The sequence below is a fragment of the Oncorhynchus keta genome, chromosome 13 (assembly GCF_023373465.1).
Source record: "Oncorhynchus keta strain PuntledgeMale-10-30-2019 chromosome 13, Oket_V2, whole genome shotgun sequence".
Classification (NCBI taxonomy): Eukaryota; Metazoa; Chordata; class Actinopteri; order Salmoniformes; family Salmonidae; genus Oncorhynchus; species Oncorhynchus keta.
In genome coordinates this window covers 2,880,850-2,906,938 of record NC_068433.1, presented here as the reverse complement: position 1 = coordinate 2,906,938, position 26,089 = coordinate 2,880,850, and the positions used below count along the sequence as shown (strand labels likewise).

At 47.2% G+C, this 26,089-nt stretch overlaps 1 protein-coding gene and 1 long non-coding RNA gene across 2 annotated transcripts in view; both read right to left on the bottom strand.

Moving 5' to 3' along the window:
• Nucleotides 1-26,089, bottom strand: part of LOC118378823 (FRAS1-related extracellular matrix protein 2-like) — an 85,310-nt gene that overhangs the window by 12,383 nt on the left and 46,838 nt on the right. The window contains 5 exon segments of the mRNA XM_052460719.1: nucleotides 12,779-12,905; nucleotides 16,465-16,596; nucleotides 17,089-17,216; nucleotides 18,825-18,929; nucleotides 19,262-19,454. Coding sequence (XP_052316679.1) covers nucleotides 12,779-12,905; nucleotides 16,465-16,596; nucleotides 17,089-17,216; nucleotides 18,825-18,929; nucleotides 19,262-19,454 — 685 coding nt within the window.
• On the bottom strand, nucleotides 19,576-20,625 carry LOC127906614 (uncharacterized). Its single transcript, XR_008062061.1, has 3 exons — nucleotides 20,318-20,625; nucleotides 19,783-19,893; nucleotides 19,576-19,597 (listed from the first exon to the last, which is right to left on the bottom strand). It is a non-coding gene; the product is annotated as an uncharacterized LOC127906614 (long non-coding RNA).

Sequence of the window (26,089 nt, the reverse complement as noted above, 5' to 3'; positions counted from 1 at the left end):
GATAAACCCCCTCATGGTGTAGTGATAAACCCCCTCATGGTGTAGTGATAAACCCCCTCATGGTGTAGTGATAAACCCCCTCATGGTGTAGTGGTAAACCCCCTCATGGTGTAGTGATAAACCCCCTCATGGTGTAGTGATAAACCCCCTCATGGTGTAGTGATAAACCCCCTCATGGTGTAGTGATAAACCCCCTCATGGTGTAGTGATAAACCCCCTCATGGTGTAGTGATAAACCCCCCTCCCCCTCATGGTGTAGTGGTAAACCCCCCTCATGGTGTAGTGATAACCCCCCTCATGGTGTAGTGATAAACCCCCCTCATGGTGTAGTGATAAACCCCCTCATGGTGTAGTGGTAAACCCCCTCATGGTGTAGTGGTAAAGCCCCCTCATGGTGTAGTGATAAACCCCCTCATGGTGTAGTGATAAACCCCCTCATGGTGTAGTGATAAACCCCTCATGGTGTAGTGATAAACCCCTCATGGTGTAGTGATAAACCCCCTCATGGTGTAGTGATAAACCCCCTCATGGTGTAGTGATAAACCCTCCTCCCCCTCATGGTGTAGTGATAAACCCCCCTCATGGTGTAGTGATAAACCCCTCCCCCTCATGGTGTAGTGATAAACCCCCTCATGGTGTAGTGATAAACGGTACCACTACACCCCTGTAGTCTACTAAACCCAACGGTACCGCTACAACCCTGGTAGTCTACTAAACCCAATGGTACCACTACACCCCTGTAGTCTACTAAACCCAATGGTACCGCTACACCCCTGTAGTGTACTAAACCCCTGTAGTCTACTAAACTCAACAGTACCACTACTCCCCTGTAGTCTACTAAACCCAACGGTACCACTACACCCCTGTAGTCTACTAAACCCAACGGTACCACTACACCCCTGTAGTCTACTAAACCCCTGTAGTCTACTAAACCCAACAGTACCGCTACACCCCTGTAGTCTACTAAACCCAACAGTACCACTACACCCCTGTAGTCTACTAAACCCAATGGTACCACTACACCCCTGTAGTCTACTAAACCCAACAGTACCACTAAACCCCTGTAGTCTACTAAACCCAACAGTACCACTAAACCCCTGTAGTCTACTAAACCCAACAGTACCACTAAACCCCTGTAGTCTACTAAACCCAACGGTACCACTAAACCCCTGTAGTCTACTAAACCCCTGTAGTCTACTAAACCCAATGGTACCACTACACCCCTGTAGTCTACTAAACCCAACGGTACCACTAAACCCCTGTAGTCTACTAAACCCCTGTAGTCTACTAAACCCCTGTAGTCTACTAAACCCAACAGTACCACTACACCCCTGTAGTCTACTAAACCCAACGGTACCACTAAACCCCTGTAGTCTACTAAACCCCTGTAGTCTACTAAACCCCTGTAGTCTACTAAACCCAACAGTACCACTACACCCCTGTAGTCTACTAAACCCAACAGTACCACTAAACCCCTGTAGTCTACTAAACCCAACAGTACCACTACACCCCTGTAGTCTACTAAACCCAACAGTACCACTACACCCCTGTAGTCTACTAAACCCAACAGTACCACTAAACCCCTGTAGTCTACTAAACCCAACAGTACCACTACACCCCTGTAGTCTACTAAACCCCTGTAGTCTACTAAACCCCTGTAGTCTACTAAACCCAACAGTACCACTAAACCCCTGTAGTCTACTAAACCCAACGGTACCACTAAACCCCTGTAGTCTACTAAACCCAACAGTACCACTACACCCCTGTAGTCTACTAAACCCAATGGTACCACTACACCCCTGTAGTCTACTAAACCCAACAGTACCACTAAACCCCTGTAGTCTACTAAACCCAACAGTACCACTAAACCCCTGTAGTCTACTAAACCCAACAGTACCACTACACCCCTGTAGTCTACTAAACCCCTGTAGTCTACTAAACCCAACAGTACCACTAAACCCCTGTAGTCTACTAAACCCAACAGTACCACTAAACCCCTGTAGTCTACTAAACCCAACAGTACCACTAAACCCCTGTAGTCTACTAAACCCAACAGTACCACTACACCCCTGTAGTCTACTAAACCCCTGTAGTCTACTAAACCCAAAAGTACCACTAAACCCCTGTAGTCTACTAAACCCAACAGTACCACTAAACCCCTGTAGTCTACTAAACCCAACAGTACCACTACACCCCTGTAGTCTACTAAACCCAACAGTACCACTAAACCCTGTAGTCTACTAAACCCAACAGTACCACTACACCCCTGTAGTCTACTAAACCCAACGGTACCACTAAACCCCTGTAGTCTACTAAACCCCTGTAGTCTAACTAAACCCCTGTAGTCTACTACACCCCTGTAGTCTACTAAACCCTTGTAGTCTACTAAACCCAACGGTACCACTAAACCCCTATAGTCTACTAAACCCCTGTAGTCTACTAAACCCCTGTAGTCTACTAAACCCAACAGTACCACTAAACCCCTGTAGTCTACTAAACCCAACAGTACCACTAAACCCCTGTAGTCTACTAAACCCCTGTAGTCTACTAAACCCAATGGTACCACTACACCCCTGTAGTCTACTAAACCCAACAGTACCACTACACCCCTGTAGTCTACTAAACCCAACAGTACCACTAAACCCCTGTAGTCTACTAAACCCAACAGTACCACTACACCCCTGTAGTCTACTAAACCCCTGTAGTCTACTAAACCCAACAGTACCACTACACCCCTGTAGTCTACTAAACCCCTGTAGTCTACTAAACCCAATGGTACCGCTACACCCCTGTAGTCTACTAAACCCAACAGTACCACTAAACCCTGTAGTCTACTAAACCCAACAGTACCACTAAACCCCTGTAGTCTACTAAACCCAATGGTACCACTAAACACCCCTGTAGTCTACTAAACCCAACAGTACCACTAAACCCTGTAGTCTACTAAACCCAACAGTACCACTAAACCCCTGTAGTCTACTAAACCCAACAGTACCACTAAACCCCTGTAGTCTACTGTAGTCTACTAAACCCCTGTAGTCTACTAAACCCTGTAGTCTACTAAACCCCTGTAGTCTACTAAACCCAACAGTACCACTAAACCTGTAGTCTACTAAACCCAACAGTACCACTAAACCCCTGTAGTCTACTAAACCCAACAGTACCACTACACCCCTGTAGTCTACTAAACCCCTGTAGTCTACTAAACCCAAAGTACCACTAAACCCCTGTAGTCTACTAAACCCAACAGTACCACTAACCCCTGTAGTCCCTGTAGTCTACTAAACCCAACAGTACCACTACACCCTGTAGTCTACTAAACCCAACAGTACCACTAAACCCTACTAAACCCCTGTAGTCTACTAAACCCAACGGTACCAGTACCCCAGTCTACTAAACCCCTGTAGTCTACTAAACCCAACGGTACCACTAAACCCCTGTAGTCTACTAAACCCCTGTAGTCTAACTAAACCCCTGTAGTCTACTACACCCCTGTAGTCTACTAAACCCTTGTAGTCTACTAAACCCAACGGTACCACTAAACCCCTGTAGTCTACTAAACCCAACGGTACCGCTACACCCCTGTAGTCTACTAAACCCCTGTAGTCTACTAACCCAACGGTACCGCTACACCCCTGTAGTCTACTAAACCCAACGGTACCACTAAACCCCTGTAGTCTACTAAACCCCTGTAGTCTACTAAACCCCTGTAGTCTACTAAACCCAACAGTACCACTAAACCCCTGTAGTCTACTAAACCCCTGTAGTCTACTAAACCCAATGGTACCACTACACCCCTGTAGTCTACTAAACCCAACAGTACCACTACACCCCTGTAGTCTACTAAACCCCTGTAGTCTACTAAACCCAACAGTACCACTACACCCCTGTAGTCTACTAAACCCAACAGTACCACTAAACCCCTGTAGTCTACTAAACCCAACAGTACCCACTACAGTCTACCTGTAGTCTACTAAACCCAAATGGTACCACTAGTCTACTAAACCCACCCCCTGTAGTCTACTAAACCCAACAGTACCACTAAAAACCCCTGTAGTCTACTAAACCCAACAGTACCACTAAACCCCTGTAGTCTACTAAACCCAACAGTACCACTACTAAACCCCCTGTAGTCACTAAACCCCTGTAGTCTACTAAACCCAACAGTACCACTAAACCCCTGTAGTCTACTAAACCCAACAGTACCACTACACCCCTGTAGTCTACTAAACCCCCCCTGTAGTCTACTAAAAAAGTACCACTAAACCCCTGTAGTCTACTAAACCCAACAGTACCACTAAACCCCTGTAGTCTACTAAACCCAACAGTACCACTACACCCCTGTAGTCTACTAAACCCAACAGTACCACTAAACCCCTGTAGTCTACTAAACCCAGTCTACTGTAGTCTACTAAACCCCTGTAGTCTACTAAACCCAACAGTACCACTAAACCCTGTAGTCTACTAAACCCTGTAGTCTACTAAACCCAATGGTACCACTAAACCCTGTAGTCTACTAAACCCAACAGTACCACTACACCCTGTAGTACTAAACCCCTGTAGTCTACTAAACCCCAGTAGTCTACTAAACCCAACAGTCTACTAAACCCCTGTAGTCTACTAAACCCAACAGTACCACTACACCCCCCCTGTAGTCTACTAAACCCAATGGTACCACTACACCCCTGTAGTCTACTAAACCCAACAGTACCACTAAACCCCTGTAGTCTACTAAACCCAACAGTACCACTAAACCCCTGTAGTCTACTAAACCCCTGTAGTCTACTAAACCCAACAGTACCACTAAACCCTGTAGTCTAAGTACCACTAAACCCCTGTAGTCTACTAAACCCAACAGTACCACTAAACCCCTGTAGTCTACTAAACCCAACAACAGTACCACTAACCCCTACCACTAAACCCCTGTAGTCTACTAAACCCAACAGTACCACTAAACCCTGTAGTCTACTAAACCCAACGGTACCACTAAACCCCTGTAGTCTACTAAACCCAACAGTACCACTACACCCCTGTAGTCTACTAAACCCCTGTAGTCTAACTAAACCCCTGTAGTCTACTACACCCCTGTAGTCTACTAAACCCTTGTAGTCTACTAAACCCAACGGTACCACTAAACCCCTGTAGTCTACTAAACCCAACAGTACCACTAAACCCCTGTAGTCTACTAAACCCCTGTAGTCTACTAAACCCAACGGTACCACTACACCCCTGTAGTCTACTAAACCCTGTAGTCTACTAAACCCCTGTAGTCTACTAAACCCCTGTAGTCTACTAAACCCCTGTAGTCTACTAAACCCAACAGTACCACTAAACCCCTGTAGTCTACTAAACCCAACAGTACCACTAAACCCTTGTAGTCTACTAAACCCAACAGTACCACTAAACCCCTGTAGTCTACTAAACCCAACAGTACCACTACACCCCTGGTAGTCTACTAAACCCAACAGTACCACTAAACCCCTGTAGTCTACTAAACCCAACAGTACCACTACACCCCTGGTAGTCTACTAAACCCAACAGTACCACTACACCCCTGTAGTCTACTAAACCCTGTAGTCGGTACTAAACCTAAACCCAAGTACCACTACACCCCTGTAGTCTACTAAACCCAACAGTACCACTAAACCCCTGTAGTCTACTAAACCCAACAGTACCACTACACCCCTGTAGTCTACTAAACCCAACAGTACCACTAAACCCCTGTAGTCTACTAAACCCAACAGTACCACTAAACCCCTGTAGTCTACTAAACCCAACAGTACCACTACACCCCTGTAGTCTACTAAACCCCTGTAGTCTACTAAACCCAACAGTACCACTAAACCCCTGTAGTCTACTAAACCCAACAGTACCACTAAACCCCTGTAGTCTACTAAACCCAACAGTACCACTACACCCCTGTAGTCTACTAAACCCAACAGTACCACTAAACCCCTGTAGTCTACTAAACCCTGTAGTCTACTACACCCCTGTAGTCTACTAAACCCTTGTAGTCTACTAAACCCAACGGTACCACTAAACCCCTGTAGTCTACTAAACCCCTGTAGTCTACTAAACCCAACAGTACCACTACACCCCTGTAGTCTACTAAACCCCTGTAGTCTACTAAACCCAATGGTACCACTACACCCCTGTAGTCTACTAAACCCAACAGTACCACTACACCCCTGTAGTCTACTAAACCCCTGTAGTCTACTAAACCCAACAGTACCACTAAACCCCTGTAGTCTACTAAACCCAACAGTACCACTACACCCCTGTAGTCTACTAAACCCAACAGTACCACTAAACCCCTGTAGTCTACTAAACCCAACAGTACCACTAAACCCTGTAGTCTACTAAACCCAACAGTACCACTAAACCCCTGTAGTCTACTAAACCCCTGTAGTCTACTAAACCCCTGTAGTCTACTAAACCCTGTAGTCTACTAAACCCAACAGTACCACTAAACCCCTGTAGTCTACTAAACCCAACAGTACCACTAAACCCCTGTAGTCTACTAAACCCAACAGTACCACTACACCCCTGTAGTCTACTAAACCCCTGTAGTCTACTAAACCCAACAGTACCACTAAACCCCTGTAGTCTACTAAACCCAACAGTACCACTAAACCCCTGTAGTCTACTAAACCCAACAGTACCACTAAACACCCCTGTAGTCTACTAAACCCAACAGTACCACTAAACCCCTGTAGTCTACTAAACCCCTGTAGTCTACTAAACCCTTGTAGTCTACTAAACCCAACAGTAGTCTACTAAACCCAACGGTACCCTGTAGTCTACTAAACCCCTGTAGTCTACTAAACCCAATGGTACCACTACACCCCTGTAGTCTACTAAACCCAACAGTACCACTACACCCCTGTAGTCTACTAAACCCCTGTAGTCTACTAAACCCAACAGTACCGCTACACCCCTGTAGTCTACTAAACCCAACAGTACCACTACACCCCTGTATTCTACTAAACCCAATGGTACCACTACACCCCTGTAGTCTACTAAACCCAACGGTACCACTAAACCCCTGTAGTCTACTAAACCCAACAGTACCACTAAACCCCTGTAGTCTACTAAACCCCTGTAGTCTACTAAACCCAACAGTACCACTAACCCCTGTAGTCTACTAAACCCAAACCCTGTAGTCTACACTAAACCCTGTAGTCTACTAAACCCAACGGTACCACTACCACTAAACCCTGTAGTCTACTAAACCCAACAGTACCACTAACCCCTGTAGTCTACTAAACCCCTGTAGTCTACTAAACCCAACAGTACCACTAAACCCCTGTAGTCTACTAAACCCTGTAGTCTACTAAACCCCTGTAGTCTACTAAACCCAACAGTACCACTACACCCCTGTAGTCTACTAAACCCCTGTAGTCTACTAAACCCCTGTAGTCTACCACTAAACCCCTGTAGTCTACTAAACCCAACAGTACCACTAAACCCTGTAGTCTACTAAACCCAACAGTACCACTAAACCCCTGTAGTCTACTAAACCCAACAGTACCACTAAACCCCTGTAGTCTACTAAACCCTGTAGTCTACTAAACCCTAAAGTCTACTAAACCCCTGTAGTCTACTAAACCCAACAGTCTACTAAACCCCACTAAACCCCTGTAGTCTACTAAACCCAACAGTACCACTAAACCCCTGTAGTCTACTAAACCCAACAGTACCACTACACCCCTGTAGTCTACTAAACCCAACCCCTGTAGTCTACTAAACCCAACCCACTAGTCTACTAAACCCAACAGTACCACTAAACCCACTGTAGTCTACTAAACCCAACAGTACCACTAAACCCCTGTAGTCTACTAAACCCCTGTAGTCTACTAAACCCAACAGTACCCCCACTAAACCCAAACCCCTGTAGTCTACTAAACCCAACCAACCCCTGTAGTAAACCACTAAACCCCTGTAGTCTACTAAACCCAACAGTACCACTACACCCCTGTAGTCTACTAAACCCTGTAGTCTACTAAACCCAACAGTACCCACCCTGTAGTCTACTAAACCCCTGTAGTCTACTAAACCCCTGGTCCACTAAACCCCTGTAGTCTACTAAACCCAACAGTACCACTAAACCCCTGTAGTCTACTAAACCCAACAGTACCACTAAACCCCTGTAGTCTACTAAACCCAACAGTACCACTACACCCCTGTAGTCTACTAAACCCCTGTAGTCTACTAAACCCAACAGTACCACTAAACCCCTGTAGTCTACTAAACCCAACAGTACCACTAAACCCCTGTAGTCTACTAAACCCAACAGTACCACTACACCCCTGTAGTCTACTAAACCCCTGTAGTCTACTAAACCCAACAGTACCACTAAACCCCTGTAGTCTACTAAACCCAACAGTACCACTAAACCCCTGTAGTCTACTAAACCCAACAGTACCACTACACCCCTGTAGTCTACTAAACCCAACAGTACCACTACACCCCTGTAGTCTACTAAACCCAACGGTACCACTACACCCCTGTAGTCTACTAAACCCAACAGTACCACTAAACCCCTGTAGTCTACTAAACCCCTGTAGTCCTACTAAACCCCTGTAGTCTACTACACCCCTGTAGTCTACTAAACCCCTGTAGTCTACTAAACCCAACAGTACCACTACACCCCTGTAGTCTACTAAACCCCTGTAGTCTACTAAACCCAACGGTACCACTACACCCCTGTAGTCTACTAAACCCAACAGTACCACTAAACCCCTGTAGTCTACTAAACCCCTGTAGTCTACTAAACCCAACAGTACCACTACACCCCTGTAGTCTACTAAACCCAACAGTACCACTAAACCCCTGTAGTCTACTAAACCCAATGGTACCACTAAACCCCTGTAGTCTACTAAACCCAACGGTACCACTAAACCCCTGTAGTCTACTAAACCCACCGGTACCACTAAACCCTGTAGTCTACTAAACCCAACAGTACCACTAAACCCCTGTAGTCTACTAAACCCAACAGTACCACTAAACCCCTGTAGTCTACTAAACCCCTGTAGTCTACTAAACCCAACGGTACCACTACACCCCTGTAGTCTACTAAACCCAACGGTACCACTACACCCCTGTAGTCTACTAAACCCCTGTAGTCTACTAAACCCAACGGTACCACTAAACCCCTGTAGTCTACTAAACCCAACAGTACCACTAAACCCCTGTAGTCTACTAAACCCAACAGTACCACTAAACCCCTGTAGTCTACTAAACCCAACGGTACCACTAAACCCCTGTAGTCTACTAAACCCAACGGTACCACTACACCCCTGTAGTCTACTAAACCCAACAGTACCACTAAACCCCTGTAGTCTACTAAACCCAACGGTACCACTACACCCCTGTAGTCTACTAAACCCCTGTAGTCTACTAAACCCAATGGTACCACTACACCCCTGTAGTCTACTAAACCCAACAGTACCACTACACCCCTGTAGTCTACTAAACCCCTGTAGTCTACTAAACCCAACGGTACCGCTACACCCCTGTAGTCTACTAAACCCAACGGTACCACTAAACCCCTGTAGTCTACTAAACCCCTGTAGTCTACTAAACCCAACCCCTGTAGTCTACTAAACCCCTGTAGTCTACTAAACCCAACGGTACCAAACCCCTGTAGTCTACTAAACCCCTAGTAGTCTACTAAACCCCTGTAACTGGTACCACTAGTCTACTAAACCCCTGTAGTCTACTAAACCCAACGGTACCACTACACCCCTGTAGTCTACTAAACCCAACGGTACCACTAAACCCCTGTAGTCTACTAAACCCTGTAGTCTACTAAACCCTGTGGTACCACTAAACCCCTGTAGTCTACTAAACCCAACGGTACCACTACACCCCTGTAGTCTACTAAACCCCTGTAGTCTACTAAACCCAATGGTACCACTACACCCCTGTAGTCTACTAAACCCAACAGTATCACTACACCCCTGTAGTCTACTAAACCCAGCGGTACCGCTACATCCCTGTAGTCTATTAAACCCAACGGTACCACTAATGAGCGACTAATGTGTATGGAGAGGTTCGCAACCATGTTTCAGTGTAGTAGGGCTCTTTATTTACTTAGTTAGGTCTTTAACTGTCTGTCTTTTACAACTTTAGCTGGAATTTTAGCCCGAAAGAGTTTTGAGAAACTTAACCGGTTATCGATAGGCCTATGACATTGGCCTACGTCTCGCGTTGCTCTGCAACGAATATCAGAATCTCAACAGCGATTGAAGAGAAGTGGTTAAGTTAGATGAGGAGCAGCAGTGAACAGCAATCTTCAAGCCTTTCCACAGATTTTAAATGGGATTTCAGTCTGGGCCTTGGCCACTCAAAGCCTTTCACATTCTTGTACTGAAGCCATTGCAGCGTTGCTTTGGCTGTTTGCTTGGAGATCATTGTCCTGTTGGAACATAAGTCTTCAGTGTGCTTGGAGATCATTGTCCTGTTGGAACATAAGTCTTCAGTGTGCTTGGAGATCATTGTCCTGTTGGAACATAAGTCTTCAGTTTGCTTGGAGATCATTGTCCTGTTGGAACATAAGTCTTCAGTTTGCTTGGAGATCATTGTCCTGTTGGAACATAAGTCTTCAGTTTGCTTGGAGATCATTGTCCTGTTGGAACATAAGTCTTCAGTTTGCTTGGAGATCATTGTCCTGTTGGAACATAAGTCTTCAGTGCTTGGAGATCATTGTCCTGTTGGAACATAAGTCTTCAGTTTGCTTGGAGATCATTGTCCTGTTGGAACATAAGTCTTCAGTTTGCTTGGAGATCATTGTCCTGTTGGAACATAAGTCTTCAGTTTGCTTGGAGATCATTGTCCTGTTGGAACATAAGTCTTCAGTGTGCTTGGAGATCATTGTCCTGTTGGAACATAAGTCTTCAGTTTGCTTGGAGATCATTGTCCTGTTGGAACATAAGTCTTCAGTTTGCTTGGAGATCATTGTCCTGTTGGAACATAAGTCTTCAGTTTGCTTGGAGATCATTGTCCTGTTGGAACATAAGTCTTCAGTTTGCTTGGAGATCATTGTCCTGTTGGAACATAAGTCTTCAGTTTGCTTGGAGATCATTGTCCTGTTGGAACATAAGTCTTCAGTTTGCTTGGAGATCATTGTCCTGTTGGAACATAAGTCTTCAGTTTGCTTGGAGATCATTGTCCTGTTGGAACATAAGTCTTCACACCAGTCTAAGGTCGTTTGAACTGTGAAGCAGGTTCTCGTCAAGGATTTCAATGTATTTGGCTTCATTCATTGTTCCCTATATCCTTACCAGTCTCCCAGTCGCTGAAAAGCATCCCCATAGCATGATGCTGCCACCACCATGCTTCACGGTAGGGACGATGTTAAACAGGTGTGTCTGGTTTTCTCCAGACATAGGGCTTTCGCGTGTCAAACTCCAGGCATGCTGTCATGTGCCTTTTTCTCAGGAGTGGCTTCCGTCTGGCCACTCTCCCATAAAGCCTAGATTGGTGAAGTGCTGTAGAGACTGTTGTCCTTCTAGCAGGTTCTTCCATCTCAGATAAGGAACTCTAGTTCTGTCAGAGTGGTCATTGGGTTCTTGGTCACCTCCCTGATGAAGGTCCTTCTTGCCCGGTTTCTCAGTTTGGTTGGACGGCGAGCTCTAGGCAGAGAGTCTGGGTAGTTCCATATTTTTTCAATTTCCCAATGATGGAGAACACTGTGCACTTGGAAACTTTCAACACTGTAGAAATGGTTTTATACCCTTACCCAGATATATACACCTCATCACAACAATATCTCAGAGATCTACAGACAGTTCCTTGGACTTTGTGGTATCGTTTCTGCACTGTCGACCGTGGGACCGTTATAGACAGGTGTGTGTCAAGGATGATCAAAGGCGATTGGATGAACCTGAGCTCCATTTGGAGTGTCATAGCAAAGGGGTGTGAATAATTATGTAAATTAGATATTTCTGTATTTCATTTTCAGTACGATATGGGGTATTGTGTGTCGGTGGGGAATTTAAAAAATCTATGTTGAATTCAGGCTGTAACAACAAAATGTGGAATAAGTCAAGGGGTGTGAATACTTTCTGAACGCTCTGTACCAGTCAAGGGGTATGAATACTTTCTGAACGCTCTGTACCAGTCAAGGGGTGTGAATACTTTCTGAACGCTCTGTACCAGTCAAGGGGTCTGAATACTCAAGGGGTGGGGAACACTTTCTGAACGCTCTGTACCAGTCAAGGGGTATGAATACTTTCTGAACGCTCTGTACCAGTCAAGGGGTATGAATACTTTCTGAACGCTCTGTACCAGTCAAGGGGTCTGAATACTTTCTGAACGCTCTGTACCAGTCAAGGGGTATGAATACTTTCTGAACGCTCTGTACCAGTCAAGGGGTATGAATACTTTCTGAACGCTCTGTACCAGTCAAGGGGTGTGAATACTTTCTGAACGCTCTGTACCAGTCAAGGGGTATGAATACTTTCTGAACGCTCTGTACCAGTCAAGGGGTATGAATACTTTCTGAAGGATCTGTATCTTTTCATAAGCGCAACATGACTGCAAGAGACAGGTTGGAATGTCTGCCTTAAATATGGGGACAAATCAGTGGTGTTTTGAATTTCATGACAAGATTTCCGGGAACGTAATTGTTTAGTTGCGGGACGTGGGACATAAGGCCAAAATGCGGGACTGTCCGACACAATCCTGGACACGTGGTCACCTGAGGGACAGAGTGAAGGGGGGGAAAATAATTGAAACAGTGTGTGTGTGTTCTAGGTGTCTGTGTTGTGCGTACCTTTACTAAAAGCTATGTCGTCATCTTGTCCGAATCCCATGGACCCATCAGACAGCCACAGTTCTCTCTTAGACAACAACACCAGGACTGTGTTCAGACTGAACTCTACTGGAACTGGATCACTAACCTGGAAGAGAGAAAGAAAGAAAGAAAGAGGACTTTTATTCTGAAACAAAGACTTTTATTTTGAAACGTACATACAGATTCCAATGGGACTGGACCACTGACCAGGAGGAGTGTGGAGCGAGAGAGAGAAAGAGAGAGAAAGATAGAGAGAGAAAGGTAGAGAGGGAGAGAGAGAGAGAGAGAGAGAGAGAGAGAGAGAGAAAGAGAGCAAGAAATGTAGAGAGAGCAATAGTGTAGACGATCATAGTAAGCACATGAAAGTCCTGCTAAATATACACTATATATACAAAAGTATTTGGACACCCCTTCAAATTAGCAGATTCGGCTATTTCAGCCACACCGGTCAGGTGTATAAAATCGAGCACACAGCCATGCAATCTCCATAGACAAACATTGGCAGTAGAATGGCTCATACTGAAGAGCTCAGTGACTTTCAACGTGGCACCGTCATAGGATGACACCTTTCCTTTCAAATGTCTGCCCTGCTAGAGCTGCCCCCGGTCAACTGTAAGAGCTGTTATTGTGAAGTGGAAACGTCTAGGAGCAACAACGGCTCAGCCACGACGTGGTAGGTCACACAGGCTCACAGAACGGGACCGTCGAGTGCTGAAGCACGTAGAGCTTCAAAATCATAACCGAGTTAAAACTGCCTCTGGAAACAATGTCAGCACAGTAACTGTTTTGTCGGGAGGTTCATGAAATTAGTTTCTGTGGATGAAGAGCCGCACACGAGCCGTGCGCAAAGCCAAACGTCTGCTGGAGTGGTGCTGGAATACCATGCGGGGGCTGGATTGGTGCTGGAATACCATGAGGAGGTTGGAGTGGTGCTGGAATACCATGCGGGGGCTGGAGTGGTGCTGGAATACCATGCGGGGGCTAGAGTGGTGCTGGAATACCATGAGGAGGTTGGAGTGGTGCTGGAATACCATGAGGAGGTTGGAGTGGTGCTGGAAACCCATGTGGGGGCTGGAGTGGTGCTGGAATACCATGCGGGGGCTGGAGTGGTGCTGGAATACCATGCGGGGGCTGGATTGGTGCTGGAATACCATGAGGAGGTTGGAGTGGTGCTGGAATACCATGTGGTGGCTGGAGTGGTGCTGGAATACCATGCGGGGGCTGGATTGGTGCTGGAATACCATGAGGAGGTTGGAGTGGTGCTGGAATACCATGCGGGGGCTGGAGTGGTGCTGGAAACCCATGCGGGGGCTGGAGTGGTGCTGGAATACCATGCGGGGGCTGGAGTGGTGCTGGAGTACCATGCGGGGGCTGGAGTGGTGCTGGAATACCATGCGGGGGCTGGAGTGGTGCTGGAATACCATGCAAGGGCTGGAGTGGTGCTGGAATACCATGCGGGGGCTGGAGTGGTGCTGGAATACCATGCGGGGGCTGGAGTGGTGCTGGAATACCATGCAAGGGCTGGAGTGGTGCTGGAATGGAGGCTGTTATAGCAGCAATGTTCCTACATCTAGTGGAAAGCCTTCCCAGAAGAGTGGAGGCTGTTATAGCAGCAATGTTCCAACATCTAGTGGAAAGCCTTCCCAGAAGAGAGGAGGCTGTTATAGCAGCAATGTTCCAACATCTAGTGGAAAGCCTTCCCAGAAGAGTGGAGGCTGTTATAGCAGCAATGTTCCAACATGTAGTGGAAAGCCTTCCCAGAAGAGTGGAGGCTGTTATAGCAGCAATGTTCCAACATGTAGTGGAAAGCCTTCCCAGAAGAGTGGAGGCTGTTATAGCAGCAATGTTCCAACATCTAGTGGAAAGCCATGCAAGGGCTGGAGTGCTGCTGGAATACCGTGTCCCAAGGCTGTAGCAGCAATGTTGGCAACATCTAGTGGAAAGCCATTCCCAGAAGAGTGGAGGCTGTTATAGCAGCAATGTTCCAACATGTGTGGAAAGCCTTCCCAGAAGAGTGGAGGCTGTTATAGCAGCAATGTTCCAACATCTAGTGGAAAACCTTCCCAGAAGAGTGGAGGCTGTTATAGCAGCAATGTTCCAACATCTAGTGGAAAGCCTTCCCAGAAGAGTGGAGGCTGTTATAGCAGCAATGTTCCAACATCTAGTGGAAAGCCTTCCCAGAAGAGTGGAGGCTGTTATAATGGTCAATGTTCCTACATCTAGTGGAAAGCCTTTCCAGAAGAGGGAGGCTGTTATAGCAGCAATGTTCCAACATCTAGTGGAAAGCCTTCCCAGAAGAGTGGAGGCTGTTATAGCAGCAATGTTCCAACATGTAGTGGAAAGCCTTCCCAGAAGAGTGGAGGCTGTTATAGCAGCAATGTTCCAACATCTAGTGGAAAGCCTTCCCAGAAGAGTGGAGGCTGTTTATAGCAGCAATGTTCCATCATCTAGTGGAAAGCCTTCCCAGAAGAGTGGAGGCTGTTTATAGCAGCAATGTTCCAACATCTAGTGGAAAGCCTTCCCAGAAGAGTGGAGGCTGTTTATAGCAGCAATGTTCCAACATCTAGTGGAAAGCCTTCCCAGAAGAGTGGAGGCTGTTATTGCAGCAATGTTCCAACATCTAGTGGAAAGCCTTCCCAGAAGAGTGGAGGCTGTTATTGCAGCAATGTTCCAACATCTAGTGGAAAGCCTTCCCAGAAGAGTGGAGGCTGTTATAGCAGCAATGTTCCAACATCTAATGGAAAGCCTTCCCAGAAGAGTGGAGGCTGTTATAGCAGCAATGTTCCAACATCTTGTGGAAAGCCTTCCCAGAAGAGTGGAGGCTGTTATAGCAGCAATGTTCCAACATCTAGTGGAAAGCCTTCCCAGAAGAGTGGAGGCTGTTATAGCAGCAATGTTCCAACATCTAATGGAAAGCCTTCCCGGAAGAATGGAGGCTGTTATAGCAGCAATGTTCCAACATCTAGTGGAAAGCCTTCCCAGAAGAGTGGAGGCTGTTATAGCAGCAATGTTCCAACATCTAGTGGAAAGCCTTCCCAGAAGAGTGGAGGCTGTTATAGCAGCAATGTTCCAACATCTAGTGGAAAGCCTTCCCAGAAGAGTGGAGGCTGTTATAGCAGCAATGTTCCAACATCTAGTGGAAAGCCTTCCCAGAAGAGTGGAGGCTGTTATAGCAGCAATGTTCCTACATCTAGTGGAAAGCCTTCCCAGAAGAGTGGAGGCTGTTATAGCAGCAATGTTCCAACATCTAGTGGAAAGCCTTCCCAGAAGAGTGGAGGCTGTTATAGCAGCAATGTTCCAACATCTAGTGGAAAGCCTTCCCAGAAGAGTGGAGGCTGTTATAGCAGCAATGTTCCTACATCTAGTGGAAAGCCTTCCCAGAAGAGAGGAGGCTGTTATAGCAGCAATGTTCCAACATCTAGTGGAAAGCCTTCCCAGAAGAGTGGAGGCTGTTATAGCAGCAATGTTCCAACATGTAGTGGAAAGCCTTCCCAGAAGAGTGGAGGCTGTTATAGCATCAAAACGGGGACCAACTCCATATTAATGACCATGATTTTGGGATGAGATGTTCTACGAGCAGGTGTCCACATTCTTTTGGTCATGTAGTGTAGCTCTTGACCACTTTAATGGACAATAAAGTTTTAAAAACTTGAACTTGACCTCACCTGTTGGAAGCGTACGTCAAGGCTGAATGAGAGGGGGGGTCTAGGGTGGCAGACCGGGGGGTCAGTGTGCCCCCCCTCAGGGATCAGACAGGGGAGCAGAACCACCGTGTAGGAGCCAGAGTAGTCACGTACCTGACACAGGTAGATATACACACATACACACACACACGCACGCACACACGCACGCACGCACGCACGCACGCACGCACGCACGCACACAGCACACACACACACACACACACACACACACACACACACACACAGACTTGTAAGTAAGCATTTCACGGTAAGGTCTACACATCTAATCAAATCTAAATGTATTTATAAAGCCCTTCGTACATCAGCTGATATCTCAAAGTGCTGTACAGAAACCCAGTCTGAAACCCCAAACAGCAAGCAATGCAGGTGTAGAAGCACGTTGTTGTACTCGTATATATATGTGACAAATACAATTTGATTTGAAGGGAGAATGTTGGAGGAGACACATAGAAAAGTAGGATGTGGTGGAGTGTGTGTGTGTGTGTGTGTGTGTGTGTGTGTGTGTGTGTGTGTGTGTGTGTGTGTGCGTGCGTGCGTGCATGCGTGCGTGCGTGCGTGCGTGCGTGTGTGTGTGTGTGGACTCACAGCCAGCTGAGACACAAAGCTCCAGGCCTGCAGGGTGTGTGTGAGGGTGGTCTCAGACCGGACCAGAAATAGAGAGAACAGCAGGCCGGAGTGGGCATCTGATGTTACTACTGAGGACCCCGATACACCTGGGGTGGGGGGGGGGGGGGTGTAGAGAAGGGAGGCAGGGAGGAGAGGTATGGAGGGAGGGAGGAGAGGGAGGGAGGGGTAGAGAGGGAGGGAGGGGAGGGAGGGGTAGAGAAGGGGTGTGAGAGGGAGGGAGGGAGGAGAGGGAGAGAGGGGAGGGAGGAGAGGTAGGGGAGGGAGGGGAAGAGAAGGGGTGTGAGAGAGAGGGAGGGAGGAGAGGGAGGAGAGGTAGTGGAGGGAGGGGTAGAGAAGGGGTGTGAGAGAGAGGGAGGGAGGAGAGGGAGAGAGGGGAGGGAGGAGAGGTAGTGGAGGGAGGGGTAGAGAAGGGGTGTGAGAGAGAGGGAGGGAGGAGAGGGAGGAGAAGTAGTGGAGGGAGGGGTAGAGAAGGCGTGTGAGGGAGGAGAGGTAGTGGAGGGAGGGGTAGAGAAGGCGTGTGAGGGAGAGGGAGGGAGGGGAGGGAGGAGAGGTAGTGGAGGGAGGTGTAGAGAAGGCGTGTGAGGGAGAGGGAGGGAGGAGAGGGAGGAGAGGTAGTGGAGGGAGGGGTAGAGAAGGCGTGTGAGGGAGAGGGAGGGAGGAGGGGGAGGAGAGGTAGTGGAGGGAGGTGTAGAGAAGGCGTGTGAGGGAGAGGGAGGGAGGAGAGGGAGGAGAGGTAGTGGAGGGAGGGGTAGAGAAGGCGTGTGAGGGAGAGGGAGGGAGGGAGGGAGGAGAGGTAGTGGAGGGAGGGGTAGAGAAGGCGTGTGAGGGAGAGGGAGAGGGAGGGAGGAGAGGTAGTGGAGGGAGGTGTAGAGAAGGCGTGTGAGGGAGAGGGAGGGAGGAGAGGGAGGAGAGGTAGTGGAGGGAGGGGTAGAGAAGGCGTGTGAGGGAGAGGGAGGGAGGAGAGGGAGGAGAGTTAGTGGAGGGAGGGGTAGAGAAGGCGTGTGAGGGAGAGAGAGGGAGGGGAGGGAGGAGAGGTAGTGGAGGGAGGGGTAGAGAAGGTGTGTGAGGGAGAGAGAGGGAGGGGAGGGAGGAGAGGTAGTGGAGGGAGGGGTAGAGAAGGCGTGTGAGGGAGGAGAGGTAGTGGAGGGAGGGGTAGAGAAGGCGTGTGAGGGAGAGGGAGGGAGGGGAGGGAGGAGAGGTAGTGGAGGGAGGTGTAGAGAAGGCGTGTGAGGGAGAGGGAGGGAGGAGAGGGAGGAGAGTTAGTGGAGGGAGGGGTAGAGAAGGCGTGTGAGGGAGAGAGAGGGAGGGGAGGGAGGAGAGGTAGTGGAGGGAGGGGTAGAGAAGGTGTGTGAGGGAGAGAGGGAGGGAGGGAGGAGAGGTAGTGGAGGGAGGGGTAGAGAAGGCGTGTGAGGGAGGAGAGGTAGTGGAGGGAGGGGTAGAGAAGGCGTGTGAGGGAGAGGGAGGGAGGGGAGGGAGGAGAGGTAGTGGAGGGAGGTGTAGAGAAGGCGTGTGAGGGAGAGGGAGGGAGGGGAGGGAGGAGAGGTAGTGGAGGGAGGGGTAGAGAAGGCGTGTGAGAGAGAGAGACCGTTGGTCAGCCAATCCCTCCTAAATTACTTGAAGAGGAATCTGCCATGGGAGTGCCACATGGTGACATTAGCAGAGTATACTAGAAATTGTAAACATTCTGGTAGTACCTGGGTGCGACAGGATAAAGTGTCCCCGGAAACGAGCCTCTGTCCTGAAGGTGACCACCAGACGCCCCTCTCCGTTGATACGCATGCTGGTGGGGTGCAGAGAGCCTGGAGAGAGAGAGGGAAGTCCTGAACTCTCAGTGAAATGCTCAATGTCTGTCTGTGTTCCAGTGTCTGTCTGTCTATGTTCCAGTGTCTGTCTGTCTGCCTGTCTGTCTGTCTGTCCTTGTGTCTGTCCTTGTGTCTGTCCTTGTGTCTGTCTACCTTGTGTCTGTCTACCTTGTGTCTGTCTACCTTGTGTCTGTCTGTTCTTGTGTCTGTCTACCTTGTGTCTGTCTACCTTGTGTCTGTCTACCTTGCATCCGTTCCTGTCTGTCTGTCTGTCTGTCTGTCTGTCTGTCTGTCTGTCTGTCTGTCTGTCTGTCTGTCTGTCTGTCTACCTTGCAGCGGAGCATCGGGAGGGCTGCCTATTCCGTCACGCCACAGGATAGACGTGTCATAGGTGAAGGTCATGCGGAGGTCAGATCGGAGGTCAAAGGTGAGCCAGCCGCCAGGGGCCGTTGGGGAGTGGAACACGTAGGAGACGAATAGAGGAACACGCAACGTCACATACGACTGGACCGCATTCAGGACCTAAAGAGAATGGATGGAGACACGTTGAGGACCTAAAGACAGAAGAATGGATGGAGACACATTGAGGACCTAAAGACAGGGGAATGGATGGAGACACGTTGATGACCTAAAGACAGGGGAATGGATGGAGACACATTGAGGACCTAAAGACAGGGGAATGGATGGAGACACGTTGAGGACCTAAAGACAGGAGAATGGATGGAGACACGTTGAGGACCTAAAGACAGGAGAATGGATGGAGACACGTTGAGGACCTAAAGACAGGGGAATGGATGGAGACATGTTGATGACCTGAAGACAGGAGAATGGATGGAGACACGTTGAGGACCTAAAGACAGGAGAATGGATGGAGACACGTTGAGGACCTAAAGACAGGAGAATGGATGGAGACACATTGAGGACCTAAAGACAGGGGAATGGATGGAGACACGTTGAGGACCTAAAGACAGGAGAATGGATGGAGACACGTTGAGGACCTAAAGACAGGAGAATGGATGGAGACACGTTGAGGACCTAAAGACAGGAGAATGGATGGAGACACGTTGATGAAGACAGGGGAATGGATGGAGACACGTTGAGGACCTAAAGACAGGAGAATGGATGAAGACACGTTGAGGACCTAAAGACAGGGGAATGGATGGAGACACGTTGAGGACCTAAAAACAGGAGAATGGATGGAGACATGTTGATGAAGACAGGGGAATGGATGGAGACACGTTGAGGACCTAAAAACAGGAGAATGGATGGAGACATGTTGATGAAGACAGGGGAATGGATGGAGACACGTTGAGGACCTAAAGACAGGAGAATGGATGGAGACATGTTGATGAAGACAGGGGAATGGATGGAGACACGTTGAGGACCTAAAGACAGGGGAATGGATGGAGACACGTTGAGGACCTGAAGACAGGGGAATGGATGGAGACACGTTGAGGACCTGAAGACAGGAGAATGGATGGAGACACGTTGAGGACCTGAAGACAGGAGAATGGATGGAGACACGTTGAGGACCTAAAGACAGGAGAATGGATGGAGACACGTTGAGGACCTAAAGACAGGGGAATGGATGGAGACACGTTGAGGACCTAAAGACAGGAGAATGGATGGAGACACGTTGAGGACCTAAAGACAGGAGAATGGATGGAGACACGTTGAGGACCTGAAGACAGGAGAATGGATGGAGACATGTTGATGAAGACAGGAGAATGGATGGAGACACATTGATGAAGACAGGAGAATGGATGGAGACACGTTGAGGACCTAAAGACAGGAGAATGGATGGAGACACGTTGAGGACCTGAAGACAGGAGAATGGATGGAGACATGTTGATGAAGACAGGAGAATGGATGGAGACACATTGATGAAGACAGGAGAATGGATGGAGACACGTTGAGGACCTAAAGACAGGAGAATGGATGGAGACACGTTGAGGACCTGAAGACAGGGGAATGGATGGAGACACGTTGAGGACCTGAAGACAGGAGAATGGATGGAGACACGTTGAGGACCTAAAGACAGGAGAATGGATGGAGACACGTTGAGGACCTGAAGACAGGAGAATGGATGGAGACACGTTGAGGACCTAAAGACAGGAGAATGGATGGAGACACGTTGAGGACCTGAAGACAGGAGAATGGATGGAGACACATTGATGAAGACAGGAGAATGGATGGAGACACGTTGAGGACCTAAAGACAGGAGAATGGATGGAGACACGTTGAGGACCTGAAGACAGGAGAATGGATGGAGACATGTTGATGAAGACAGGAGAATGGATGGAGACACATTGATGAAGACAGGAGAATGGATGGAGACACGTTGAGGACCTAAAGACAGGAGAATGGATGGAGACACGTTGAGGACCTGAAGACAGGGGAATGGATGGAGACACGTTGAGGACATGAAGACAGGAGAATGGATGGAGACACATTGATGAAGACAGGAGAATGGATGGAGACACGTTGAGGACCTAAAGACAGGAGAATGGATGGAGACACGTTGAGGACCTGAAGACAGGAGAATGGATGGAGACACGTTGATGAAGACAGGAGAATGGATGGAGACACATTGATGAAGACAGGAGAATGGATGGAGACACGTTGAGGACCTAAAGACAGGAGAATGGATGGAGACACGTTGAGGACCTGAAGACAGGAGAATGGATGGAGACATGTTGATGAAGACAGGAGAATGGATGGAGACACATTGATGAAGACAGGAGAATGGATGGAGACACGTTGAGGACCTAAAGACAGGAGAATGGATGGAGACACGTTGAGGACCTGAAGACAGGGGAATGGATGGAGACACGTTGAGGACCTGAAGACAGGAGAATGGATGGAGACACGTTGAGGACCTGAAGACAGGAGAATGGATGGAGACACGTTGAGGACCTGAAGACAGGAGAATGGATGGAGACACGTTGAGGACCTGAAGACAGGAGAATGGATGGAGACACGTTGAGGACCCAGGAGAATGGATGGAGAAGACAGGAGAATGGATGGAGACACGTTGAGGACCTGAAGACAGGAGAATGGATGGAGACACGTTGAGGACCTGAAGACAGGAGAATGGATGGAGACACGTTGAGGACCTAAAGACAGGAGAATGGATGGAGACACGTGGATGAGGACCTAAAGACAGGAGAATGGATGGAGACACGTTGAGGACCCTGGAAGACAGGAGAATGGATGGAGACACGTTGAGGACCTGAAGACAGGAGAATGGATGGAGACACGTTGATGAAGACAGGGAATGGATGGAGACACGAATTGAGGACCGTTGAGGACCTAAAGACAGGGAATGGATGGAGACACGTTGAGGACCTAAAGACAGGAGAATGGATGGAGACACGTTGAGGACCTAAAGACAGGAGAATGGATGGAGACACGTTGAGGACCTAAAGACAGGAGAATGGATGGAGACACGTTGATGAAGACAGGAGAATGGATGGAGACACGTTGAGGACCTAAAGACAGGAGAATGGATGGAGACACGTTGAGGACCTAAAGATGAAGACAGGAGAATGGATGGAGACACGTTGAGGACCTGAAGACAGGGGAATGGATGGAGACACGTTGAGGACCTGAAGACAGGGGAATGGATGGAGACACGTTGATGAACCTGAAGACAGGAGAATGGATGGAGACACGTTGGCCCTGAAGACAGGGAATGGATCAGACACTGAATGGATGGAGACACTCTAAAGACAGAGCGTGGGCTGGCCCTCTGTGAATGTCATCACGTTGTATTCTCTAAAGACAGAACGAATGGATGGACCCTTGTGATGACAGGAGAATGGATATTGAGGACCTAACAGAACGTTGGCTGGCCCTATGTGATGGTCATCAGTGGAATGGATGGAGACACGTGTATTCTCTAACAGAACGTTGGCTGGCCCTCTGTGATGTCACGTTGGTTAAGACAGGAGAATTGGAGCTATTGTTTTCATTTTATAAAGCCCTTTTGCTAAAGAAAAAGTCCCACTGTACTTAACGTCATTACTAAACTTTAGACATAGGAGAGAATTAACACACCTGGGATGAATAACTCTGAGGATTCCTTTGGTCTCTACTGAAGTGTTGGGTAAATCATGTTTTAGTTTTGTTGCACCTTATTAAACAATCTTGAAAATATTCTGAAATGTGATGTTTTGGTGAGCTGAATGAGGACAGTCTTACCTCGTCTCTGTGTTGTTCCTTTCTCCTTGGAATTTTGTATATGTATTTCTGTAATTTATGCAATACAGGGCTCATCTGTAAATAGACCTTGGTCTCAGTGAGATAAGGGGAGGACTCTGATCAAATAAAGGATCAATGAATAAACAAAGAAAAATAACCAATGAAAAGCCAGGACACTAGGGTGTGAGGTGTGTGAGAGGGCAGGTTCAGGGAAGTGTGGTGCCATTAGAGATAAAGGAGGAAGTAGCATTAGAGATGGAGGAAGCCTGACCGAGTCTTTGTTTTGACCTGTCCAGTCCAGATGAAGGTAAAGAGATAAGGGGAGGAAGTAACATTAGAGATAAGGGAGGAAGTAGCATTAGAGATAAGGGGAGGAGAGATAACATTAGAGATAAGAAGAGAAGAAGTAGCATTAGAGATAAGAGGAGGAAGATAGCATAGAGATAAGGGGGGATTAGTAAGGGAGATAGCATTAGGAGGAAGTAGCATTAGAGATAAGGAGGAAGTAGAATTAGAGATAAGGAGGAAGCATTAGAATTAGAGATAAGAAGAGGAAGTAGCATTAGAGATAGAGATAAGAGGAGGAAGTAGCATAGAGATAGAGATAGAGATAAGGGAGGAGGAGAGATATCATTAGAGATAAGGGGAGGAAGTAGCATTAGAGATAAGGAGAGAAGTAGCATTAGAGATAAGAGATAAGGAGGAAGTAGCATTAGAGATAAGGGGAGGAAGATATCATTAGAGATAAGGAGGAAGTAGAGATTAGTGGAGGATAAGAAGAGGAAGTAGCATTAGAGATAAGGAGGAAGTAGCATTAGAGATAAGAGTATAAGAGTGGAGGAAGTAGCATTAGAGATAAGGAGGAAGCATTAGAATTAGAGAGCATTAAGATAAGAGGAAGTAGCATTAGAGATAAGGGAGGAAGTAGCATTAGAGATAAGGGGAGGAAGTAGCATTAGAGATAAGGGGAGGAAGTAGCATTAGAGATAAGGGGAGGAAGTAGCATTAGAGATAAGGGGAGGAAGTAGCATTAGAGATAAGGGAGGAAGTAGCATTAGAGATAAGAAGAGGAAGTAGCATTAGAGATAGGGGAGGAAGTAGCATTAGAGATAAGGGGAGGAAGTTGAGATTAGAGATAGCATTAGAGATAAGTGGAGGAAGTAGCAGTAGAGATAAGGGGAGGAAGTAGCAGTAGAGATAAGGAGGAAGTAGCAGATAAGGAGAGATAGTAGGATAAGGGGAGGAAGTAGCATTAGAGTTAAGGGAGGAAGTAGCATTAGAGATAAGAGATAAGGGAGGAAGTTGCATTAGAGATAAGGGAGGAAGTAGCAGTAGAGATAAGGGGAGGAAGTAGCATTAGAGATAAGGGGAGGAAGTAGCATTAGAGATAAGGAGGAAGTAGCATTAGAGATAAGGGGAGGAAGTAGCATTAGAGATAAGGGAGGAAGTAGCATTAGAGATAAGGGGGAAGTAGCATTAGAGATAAGAGATAAGTGGAGGAAGTTGCATTAGAGATAAGGAGGAAGTAGCAGTAGAGATAAGGGAGGAAGTAGCATTAGAGATAAGGAGGAGGAAGTAGCAGTAGAGATAAAGTAGCATTAGAGATAAGGGAGGAAGTAGCATTAGAGATAAGGCATTAGGCATTAGAGATAAGGAGGAAGTAGCATTAGAGATAAGGGGAGGAAGTAGCATTAGAGATAAGGGAGGAAGTAGCATTAGAGATAAGGAGGAAGTAGCATTAGAGATAAGGGAGGAAGTAGCATTAGAGATAAGGGGAGATAAGTAGGAGAGATAGCATTAGAGATAAGGGGAGGAAGTAGCATTAGAGATAAGGGAGGAAGTAGCATTAGAGATAAGGGGAGGAAGTAGCATTAGAGATAGTAGGGATAAGGGAGGAAGTAGCATCAGAGATAAGGGGGGGAAGTAGCATTAGAGATAAGGAGGAAGTAGCATTTAGAGATAGCATTAGGAGGAGAGAAGTAGCATTAGAGATAAGTGGAGGAAGTAGCATTAGAGATAAGGGGAGGAAGTAGCATATATAGGGGGAGGAAGTAGCATTAGAGATAAGGAGAGGAAGTATAATTAGCATTAGAGATAAGGGGAGGAAGTAGCAGAGATAGAGATAAGAGGAGGAAGTAGCATTAGAGATAAGTGGAGGAAGTAGCATTAGAGATAAGGGAGGAAGTAGCATTAGAGATAAGGAGGAAGTAGCATTAGAGATAAGGAGAGGAAGTAGCATTAGAGATAAGGGGAGGAAGTAGCATTAGAGGATAGCAGAGAGATAAGGAGAGGAAGTAGCATTAGAGATAAGGGGAGGAAGTAGCATTAGAGATAAGGGAAGTAGCATTAGAGATAAGGGGAGGAAGTAGCATTAGAGATAAGGGGAGGAAGTAGCATTAGAGATAAGGGAGGAAGTAGCAGATAGAGATAAGAGGAGGAAGTAGCATTAGAGATATAGATAGAGAGGAGGAAGTAGCATTAGAGATAAGGGGAGAAGTAATAGAGATAGCAGCATTAGAGATAGAGATAAGAGGCAGTAGAGAGGAAGTAGCATTAGAGATAAGGAGTGAAGTAGCATTAGAGATAAGGAGAGGAAGTAGCAGGAGAGATAAGGAGGAAGCATTAGAGATAAGGGGAGGAAGTAGCATTAGAGATAAGGAGAGGAAGTAGCATTAGAGATAAGGGAGGAAGTAAGGAGGAAGTAGCATTAGAGATAAGGGAGGAAGTAGAATTAGAGATAGAGATAAGAGAGGAGAGTAGCATTAGAGATAAGGAGGAAGTAGCATTAGAGATAGAAGATCATTAGAGGGAGGAAGTAGCATTAGAGATAAGGGGAGGAAGTAGCATTAGAGATAAAGGAGGAAGTAGCATTAGAGATAAGGGGAGGAAGTAGCATTAGAGATAAGGGAGGAAGTAGCATTAGAGATAAGAGAGGAAGTAGCATTAGAGATAAG